This window comes from Bombus terrestris, chromosome 4 (genome assembly GCF_910591885.1).
Source record: "Bombus terrestris chromosome 4, iyBomTerr1.2, whole genome shotgun sequence".
Classification (NCBI taxonomy): Eukaryota; Metazoa; Arthropoda; class Insecta; order Hymenoptera; family Apidae; genus Bombus; species Bombus terrestris.
In genome coordinates this window covers 889,772-900,164 of record NC_063272.1, presented here as the reverse complement: position 1 = coordinate 900,164, position 10,393 = coordinate 889,772, and the positions used below count along the sequence as shown (strand labels likewise).

General features: G+C 48.2%; 1 protein-coding gene across 1 annotated transcript in view; it reads left to right on the top strand.

The window, feature by feature from the left end:
* The first annotated feature begins 1,795 nt into the window (after positions 1 to 1,795).
* Positions 1,796 to 10,393, top strand: part of LOC100642711 — a 59,755-nt gene continuing 51,157 nt past the window's right edge. Inside the window, exon 1 of the mRNA XM_003402374.4 lies at positions 1,796 to 3,979. Within this exon, the coding sequence (XP_003402422.2) occupies positions 2,570 to 3,979 (1,410 nt within the window). The 5' untranslated portion in view covers positions 1,796 to 2,569. The remainder of the gene's footprint in view (positions 3,980 to 10,393) is intronic.

Genomic DNA, 10,393 nt, shown 5'->3' with positions numbered 1-10,393 from the left:
GATTCTGTGACGTCTGCCGTTGACGGTTTGTCACTTCAGGTAATCGCTAATACCTGCTCGAAAAATGCATACCAAGACCAGGGGAATTTGTTAGCGACACGAGCGTCGAGTCGCGGCTCTTAAATTTTCTCGGTACGCCGCGTCCAAACGACTGCATTCCACGGGAGTGTCTTACAGAGCCGAAGTCGGAGCGTCATTTATTCGTCTACTCGCCCCTCTCACCTGGGACCTCGGATCATTTATCTGGCAGGCTGATTACACGCGTTCCGTACGGGCACCGCTCGAAATCTCCGACTAGGATGCAATTTAATCGTCGTTTTTGCAGCGACGCAACACCGCTCCATCGTATGCGTGATTCTGACAAATAGCAACGAATTAATATCGGTAACGCGATGCCGCAAAAGTGAAACGATTAAGCGGCTCCTGCATTTTCACGTACAATTTGCTCCAATGTCGTGCAGTCTGACTGTACCTCTTATACATACGATGTATCTCGTCCGTGAACGAAGCAACCAGCTCGAGGAGAGATGAAACGCTTCGAACCACGGAGCACGGACACGCGACAAAAAGACATCGTGAGGGAAAGATCGATAACTGACGGATATGATACTTTAACGAGAAGAATGCCATTGGATACGACCCGACTGGCACCGTCCGAGAGGATGCGCAGCTTGCTTTTTTCATTCTCTGGCTCGAATGGGAAAGGACCGATGACGCACAGGAACGATGCATCTCGGTGATAGGTCGCGTACGGGAACTTTATCGAGGATCGAATCGGAGCGGAAGCCGTCCAAAAGGGCTACCGTGTTTATTTATTGTGGCGCGTATAGCGGCCGGCTTAAAAGGCGCGATAAAAAACGTCAGACGACCTCCGTACGCGACGAAAAACCAGTCCTCGTTGTACCGGTTGTAGTAAGCCAGGTATCGCGATTCTATCGACCTCTCGTTCTCGCTCCAGCCTTTCGACCGGATTTCGAGGCACCGCCGGACTCCGAATCCTCCGGAATCTCTGAATGGCGACGCGAAAGTGAATGGGAAACGAAAAAGGTGGCCAGTCGCTGGTGTCGATCTCTCCGGACGATCGTAAAATCGGGACGCTACACGAATCGGTTGGGAACCGTGACAGAAACACGTGTATCGATTACCATGGCTACATGAGGCCAGATAAAGGAAAACGCGTGCGACGATACGTGTAGATGTAAACGTGTATACCGACGCGGTAGGGTTGGATCGAGTTCCGATTTCGTGAGTCAACGCAACGTCCCGTTCGTTCGAGGATACGCAAGGACGATTCATCGGTCTTTAATTCTCGACGATATGGACGCACGCTGGCATAGCCTAGACCGTATAGATAAATAACTAATAATCGACATAGAGGATATCGCCTTAGTGTAAATCCCATCGCCGCGTTGATCGTGTAAGACGTGGCCAAGTGGAGATGATGCTTCCACGTGGTGGAAGAGAAACTGAAACGGCAGCAATAATGCGCGAAAGAGAACGACGCGAAACTTAACGAAGAAAAGCGAAAGTTTTCAATGGTGTTGGTTCGGCGTGAAATTTTCGGAGCGTAGTCATGGATCGAACGTACCAGATCCAAGGTATACCGCGTCCACTGGGAGTCCGTGAAACAACGTGTGCACGGTTGTTGCGGTGGCACACAAGAGCACACAGGTAAGGGACGAAGGGGACGCAGAAAAGTCGGCGGCCGAGGGTGACGGAGGGGGCGGGAGAGGGAGACGAATATCGCCCGCACGCATGCGCACTGCGTTCCGCGATCTCTCAAGCCGTCGACCAGAGAGGCTGGCCTCAGTCGCCCGCGACATTCGGTCCGCGATACGATTCGGTGTAATCTCCGTGTAGCTGGACTCGAGCGAGCTAGTGTGCCGGTATCGGAGGACGCGCGCGCGTTTCGGTCGTTTTTGAGGAAAGTGAGGAAAACGGTAGTCACGTCGATTCGATCGTACATCGAAATCGAATCGGGCGTTTAAAGGCTCGAGTAGCCGGATCGAATCGCTGCGAACGAGTGACAGGGAAGATAGCAAACACGCGATGGACGCGGAGACGATATTCGAAGCAAGAAGGCGTGAGACGTGAGCAGGATCGTTGCGTCGGGAATCGCAGAAGGTTTTCCAGTAGCAGGACATTGTTTCGAAATCGAGCGAACTGGAACGTGGCCAAAAACAAGCGTCGTACGGGACGTTTCGATATTCCCTGTTTCATCGGGTCACGCGCGATTTGTACCACGTGGTTCGACTGTGATCCCATCACCGTTACGTTGATTCTCGAAGCTCGGACACTAATAACCGCCTTTGGCGATCTATCCGCGCTGCCATTGCCAGCGAAACACGGCCGATCATTAATGTCTCGATCGGGACACCGGTCGGTCGCGGATCTCAGTGAGACGAAGTGCCACTGCGCTTTGATCGCGATGCATCGTTGAATCAAAGGAACCGTGTGGTTTTCCAGCGACGAACAGACCAAGCTCGGAATCGCGATCGTGAGAATCGCGAGGATCGCGTGTCGCTAGGATAATGTAAGGTGCTCCGAGGAATACGGTTCCGAAGACGAAATGACGCGCGACAGGAGGCTGCTGTTACTCGTGATCCTTCTGATGGCATACGGTCTGTTCGCGATCGAGGCTAGGCATCGTCCCCACGAAAACACTGCTAACGACGACAAGCACAGACACAGGCACAGACACGAGTCATTGAATGGGAGGAGAAATCGTCATGACCTGGCCGACAGACGATTATCGCCTTGGTCACAGGAACTCGACTATGAGGATGGTTCGTTGGTCGACCGAGAGGATCAAGAGGACGAGGAGGACGATGATTACGATGTTCGCCCCTATTACGAGAGATCCTATCCTCGGACCTCGAGGATTGCTGTTCACAGCCGGATGTTCGAACCGCGTTACCCGACTAGGTATCATCGAGGCGGTTATCGCGGAACCGGCTGGTACGAGGAGGACGAACAGAAACGCAGAGGTTCTCCTCGATACGCCGGTCGAAGCTACAGAATGAGATCCGAGAGGACCCACCACAGGCTCGACTATCCGAGGAATCGCGCCTGGGACTACGATTCTGCCGAAGATGGATTCGATTACGAGAAACCACGGGCGTACAATGAAAACAGCCCCGACGGGCATCGTCCTTGGTGGAAAAACGGGAGGAAACACAGGGTCGGTATCTTTAGACACGACTGGCGCCTCGACGGTAGGAAGAGACATCGCTCCGGTGACTCGGAACCATCGAGGAGATTGGACGATTGGAGGAGATCGAACTTCAGCGAGTCGAAGCCCTCCCACTCCAAGACCGACAGGAGGAGGATCGACAGCTTCGAGGATTATGAATATCCCGTGGACGAATTCGACGACGCGGAGAACGACGAAGACGACGCCTCGAAGGAGACGGAGGATGAGGATCTGGACGAAGACGAGCTGGACAACGATTTCTATAGAAGTGAGAAGAAACCGCCGCTGAAAACTTACGACGACATCATCAGAAGGTTGACGTCCGATGATCCAACGACTCCCAGACTCACGGTCAAGAGAGACTACAGAAACATAGAGATGGACAGATACGCGAAGAGCGACGGCTTCGGGAATTTCAGATACGAGCCGAAAAATCTCACCAGGCCGCTGGATCGCGATCGTGGAAAGATCGCCGGCCTTCCCTACGTTAACTCCGCCTCTGGTCATCGGTCTCCGAAGAAGTTCGACGAGAATTTACCCGGCAAACTGTCGAGTTCGTTGGTCGAGCGTAAATCGTCGAAGAACGCCAGCAGCCTCGTGACGAAGAGCTTCGATCAGCCAGCGAACAAAGCCGGCTCGAAGATCGACGATACTCAGCCGAAGACCAAGAGTCTCGAGCAGGATTACGACGAGTATCTGAATACTTCGGACAACGAGAAGGAGGAGGATCTCATCAAGGCTGGAGTCGAGGAAGACACGGACATGCAGGCAGACGTTACTAATACGGTTAGTCCCGAGAAGCTTTCGTAAATCTCTCCTTTTCTGTGTTTTAAAAACGAACGAGAGGATGATCTCGTTTCGTCTGCGATAGACGCGAATGCAATTGGATTCGCGAGATTCGAACGTTTAGTACGAACGTCGAATCGAACGAAGAGAACGCGAATAAGTAGGCGAGCCGTGTCGGGATTAGCGAATAATCGACATCGATGATACACTAAATGCTATATGGGAATTACTGTTGTTGGATAAAAAAACGGATTTGCGAACGTTGCCTCGTCCATCTTATTATATTTATATGGGATAAAATATTTTCTGATCATCGGATCAAGTTTGCCTCGTGGTCGACATTGATTACGTTCGCGCGTGGCTGTGAATCTTTAGCAAACGGAGAACGGGGAACGGTGAAATTCGCGAATCGATGATTCAAAGCGGTACGATTCGCGTTCAGTTTGCATCAGTCTTCGAGAAATTCCTGAAGCGAATTCGCAAGATCCTTCGATGCCGACGGAACTGGAAGTCGTAAAGTCTCCTCGGGTTCCTCGGTATCGACCTTGTCGACGAAGATTAAGATCGTGGCTCGATTTTACGGAGCACGATCGCGCGCGTTCACCGTTGCACGCGAGAGAATCCTTATCGATGCTCTGCCTCTCGGATCGCAGCCTCTGTTCGCGCCACCGGCTTCCAGTGAACGTCACGCTCGGTTTTATTTTCTTTTACAAACGTCTCGAAAATCGAAAGGAAGGAGGAAAGCAGACAACGTGGAAGGCGCGTCCTCTTCTTTTCCCCTCTAGGCACCGAAACATGGCAGATCGTTTAACGGTCTCCGTTCCACGCCAGTGACTCGTCGATCGACTTTCACAAAGCGCATCGGCGCAGAAGATTACGATGATTCGCCTTGAAATATCCTTTCGCGACTCGTCCTTGGCAATAAAGCTCACGAGGCAGCTCGAATAGGTGCCAGATACCTCTATTTCGGTTCGGCCTCTCATCGATGACGCTTTCCACCCTTACTACTCAGAGAGCTCGAGTGCTTTTCGTTCGAGTTCTCCGACATACAGTCCGCTTCCCAGAACTATTTTGAATTCGTTGCACTTTCCTCGCCGGCTGACTCGTTATTAAGAGACGTGCCGAGATGAAATGCAGTTCCTCTGACCTATGGGAGCCAAGATTAGATCGACCTTGGCAGTACGGGCGGCAACCGACCGCAAACCACTTTTATCCGCGTCAAAATTCTCGACCTGGCGTCCGCAGGTATGACCTCGGAGATACCACGGCTGCTGGGCGCCACTCTTTATTGCCGGAGTCTTGTGCGAAATCGATACCGCGAGTTCGGTCAACGATACCGCAGTTCCCTTTTTGTCGAACCTGAGTCACCGACCTGCTCCACGCGCAGGGTGTTAATCAGCGGAGAAGATTCTTTCACCGGCATCGCTCTAACAAAAAATCGCTAAAAGGATATGTCAAACACACTAATAAATCGTCTCGTTTTTTTCTGTATCTTTCACAGCTCGAGATTTTCTAGAAAACCACAAAACGCTGATGAGAATATCCGTATGTAACAATGAATTTTGCTTGAGTCTGCGATCCTTGAAGACGGTTATCTTGACGAGAGCGATAGTTCCATGGTTAGCTAACGCGAAGTGGGTCAGCTGTTTGCGAACGCTTGAATACAACATTTTTCCTTAACATCCTTCGCAAGTAATCGTCGAAGAATAAAAAAAAACCTTACGTCTCACGAAAGTTACATCGTCTATGCGTCGGATAAAAGCACGTTGGCTACAGTACGAGATACAGAGAGAGTACAAGGAGAAAATAGATCGAAAATAGTTCCGCGAAGAGGACGAGCGCGAAAGATTAAAATTCCGTTCAGAGCGTTGATTAACGAGCGTAAATTTTGGAGATGAGCGAAGTCAGTGAGAATCTCAGTCAGCTGAAAAACAACCAGCTACCAGCTTCGAACAAAAAGGCTACTCTGTCTGGTTCGCGGGAACCGCGAATCTAGATGGCCAAATCTTTGCAGGGATCGCCAAATGCATTAATCGAAGACACACAGCTGTTATCCATCGTGAAGTCTCGACTATGACTATACGAGATCGCCACGTGTTAATGCTTTTTTGTTTGCTCTTGTAATTCGTTCGAATAGGCGCGCGATTAATGAAAATGTGACAGCGTGTATCTACGAAGCAGACAGATAACATCGAAAAGACGGTGTAGGAAGGTGAATTCGTCGGTATGTCTGTGAAACAGATAACGATAGAGGCGAAAGAGAGAAAGAATTTGGAAGGACCGTTGGTAGTTCCAATTAGAGGGATTCGTTTAAAAAAAAAAAATAGGACTCCGGTCGAAAGTATGCTTCGAGTCGAACCACTGATTCACCGCGGGAGAACACCTTAATTCTACGGTAGTCGATCTCTTGCGCTGTAAAGAAAACGAAGGAGAAAAAGAAATCGAGTCGGCTGTCGCCGCGATCGCGTGGTTCGGTCTTTTTGTGCCAATTTACAAAGGTAAACCCGCCACGTTCCATCGGCGATTTACTTCTACATGCTGGTCGAAGTGGAATTACTGCGTCGGGTAATTGAGCAATTCTACGTGCACTTACTTCTCGTGGTCTCTGCCGCGAATCTCTCCTTCGATCGTGCGTTATTAAAGGGAGACCATTGCACGATGCGAAATGTTCACCGTAACCGAAATAAACCGAACGAATAAGCGATTAGTCGTAGCGTGAATAAGCGTGACTCTGTGCGAAAAATCGAAACTTTTCCGTGCGTTTCTCACTATAACGCTATGACGTGAAATGGCGGGCAATTTTATTATGTTACGAGTCAAGGATAAACGAGTTCAGGAACGGCAATTCTCGAACAAAGAAAACCGCGAGGAATCAGCAAGCGTGCGACTATAACGAATTAATCTTTGGTTCTATAATCACAACTCTCAATATACATAGCTGTTAGTTTCTTAGCTGTTATATTTTCAGATCACGATGCTCGTGTCGGCATTTGACCATACCTTTCGACGAGGAAAATATCCTCGGCTAATGAAATCATCGTTACGCGACAGTACGCTGATTTGTGCAATTTTCGAACGGTTAACGGCAATTGTAACATCCTTGCTATAAACAATCGTCTCTATGACGATTTATACCGTTCTCTATGGGCTATATGGTCGTGCATAAAGTTTTATGATAATCGTAGGTCGTTGGTAACTGGTTAGAAGAAACATGCTCCAACACCCGCGTGAGATTGCTCGTACACGCTAAACTTGGTAACGTTGGACGAGCGAAGGTGTCGAGAGCGGATAAAGCGAGAAACGGCGATCTAGCTCGCTTGCTTCCTAGTTAGTTCGTTTTCACTTGTCATAGTTTCGAGAAACGCATTCCGCGTGTCGATGGGAGGCGATTTATTATACGATATATCGTACGATTTGTGATACGAGAGTAACTTGCGTTGCGTCGTTCATGATTTTTGCGAAACTGAAAAGGGTACAATTGGTGATGACCGGCGTATCGGTAAACATCCGATAGACTTCGTAGAAACGATGTTTACGTAAAATGCAGATTGCACTCTGAGAAAGCGACTCTTTTTTCTCTCGCTTTCGCTGCCCGCAGATGACTGGCTGGCTGGCTGGCTGGCTGTTTGCTGGCAGACAGATTCCTCGGCACTTCGCCGAAACGCAGCCTCATGCTGGTGCATTAAGAAATGACTTTGCCACCTGACCAGGTAGGCAACACCCATAAGTCGACCGTAAAGGGTTACCACGGAAGCTCGTTAGGCCGTGCATAAATTTTGTAGCTTACTGTCGCGAAATTCTTACTGGAGAAAGTTCCACCATCCGAAGTTACAACCCTTCGTAAACCGTAAACCGTGTTCGTCGATCGGGAAAGGGAATGACCCTGCAAAGAAACGACGTCGATATCTCGGAACGCGGCGCGCAAATGATTCCGTTGTTCGATCTTGAAGAAACAATTTAGCCTCTCTCTCTCTCTCTCTCTCTCTCACTCACTCTATGTATCTCGGGTGAGTTTTAAATGGTAATGAAGTCATCGCAGTCAGTCGGACTGATAAGGGAGGCCACGCGTCAAAAAGTGTAACAAACGTCGATGATGCACAAGACGATTTCGCGAATGATTAATCTGCCAGGCGATTATTATCATATTTATATCTACGGGCTGAAAGTCTTATAATCTATATACGTATACATTGATTGCTACAAGAGTAAAATTAGTTGTCTCGAGAGAATAGAAAAAATACTACGGCTGAAAGCATAGGAAGTACAGAAAGAGTTGATTTTTTCGCAGCAAAGATTAACATTAGTAATGAGTCTATTTATGTAATTTCACTGGCCATGAAGGATGCAGTGTGATTCTTGCTTGAGAAGAACGATGATTCATACTGCTGCCTAACCACAGAAAGAAGCCGCATGCATCCACTTAATGAATCAACGAAAATGGGCTCAATTCCGACGAATTGTAGGCCAACCTCGATCGGCCCAATCTTTACACGAGTTTCTCAAGGTTCCACTGGCTCACCGTCAGCCTTAATAATATTATTTAAGTTTAACTTAACGTGGAAATCCATGAAGATTCAGCAGAAGAAGATGAGATCGCTTTCAGAGGAACTTTTTTATGGAATACTCTTCAGCCAGAATGGCATCGATCGCGATCGCGCACGATAGCGCGAGTCCCGTCTACGTGAAAGCGAATGACGGATATCAGGTTGGAATCCAAAGAGCCTATTATAGAATGATCGATTTTATCGCATCTTTCATATCATCGATCTTATTACCGATCTGTTTAATCGTCGTTCAAAAACGAAGATATGACAAATAGCAATCGTCGTTTTTGACGAGAGTGGAATTAAAAACGATGCGATACGTCAACTTCCAGCGGTTGTCAAATTATATCGCCTCGTCAAATGACGCTGTGTCAGAAAATAAATACATGGCGGAATCTGGGTTTCGCGTGTTGCGTGAAACTGCCGGACCTCGCTAAATCGGTGACTCACGAATTTCGCCAGCAAGTTCGGTTTGAATTACAGAATACTAGCGTCTCGACCGACTCGAACATGCATAGGCTAATTGATTCCTGGAAGCTCGTCTGCAACGAGAATTGTCTCAGAGCAGATGCTGTATGTACCGCCGAATATGTAAAGATTTGTATATCGAGGATTGGATAGTTTCCAAGATCCAGTGCACGTAAGCCTCCAGTTATTTAACATCTCATTCGTAATACAATGCGAGGTGACTAAACCCTCTGCTACTTTTGTCATGCAAAACTAATTTACGCATCAGTATTCTACCAAGGGGCTCGATTAATTCGCCAGAATTAATATGCCATTTGGTAAACGCGACGAGCGGCCGGTATTCAAATTTCAAGGTGCGTCAAACCGCGAGTGTATCATCGAAGAATTGGGCAGTGTTCCAGGTCAAACGGATTTCAATCACATTATTAGTCGTGGATATTGTGTACCGCATCTTCCGCAATGAATCGGTCGTTGGTTCCATGGGGTCTGATAACATCGATCTGAAATTAACCACGACCGGGTCATACAGCTGTCGAGTACTATTATCGAATTCAGGTCATTCTCGTGTCCACTTGGAGTATTTCCAACATCGCGTATTCTAGTGCTGATGCGCCGATAAAATCCAAGAATATGCCGCTGCTGTCCTCGCGAGCCAAGCTCGTAGTATCTGCGCCTAAATCTAATTCTATACAAAAAGGAGCGTACAGGTGGCTCAGCCTAAACGCAATCGGTTAACAATCTCTTGCTACGTAGAAATTCAATTTCACTGGCTGTCTTGTAATTTATATTCCTAGTCCCCGGTCTCGATAGTAATTAGGATGATCCATCCGTGGACGCTAATATTGTTTACACTATCGATCCATTCCGAAGGCTGGAGGCGATCGGCTTGTCAGAGATTTCCATTAAATCTCCAGTGGAAACAACTTCGAAGTAATTTCGTTTGGCACGAGATACACGCGAAAGGATACACACGATCGGTTAAATAATACGTTACCACCTTCGAGATTTCCGCCTATACAGGGATGAAGTCATTATAAAAAGCCCTAGCTCGAGTCACGGATCGGCCATCTAAAGTGGTTATAAGAAAGAAAGAACGCTTGTTTACCTTAACGGAACCTTAATGGGGTTGCTGTTATCATCGCTCGCCGAACCATTAAGGTTCCCGTACGCACCAGCTTGGGCGCCACGTAGTCTGCACTTTCTCGGTATCGTTCGAGCATAATTTTCCGTCAGATCTCATGCAGCGATCTTGCAAAGCCGCGTCCTTCCAAGAAAATCGAGGGTTCGTGAAAAACATGCGGCCGTTTTTCGGTCAAGGGGCAGATTATGACGCTCGATTTCACGTGACGTCCTATTCTCCAGACGGATTAAGAGAATCCGTTGGAATTAAGAATCTTTTCGA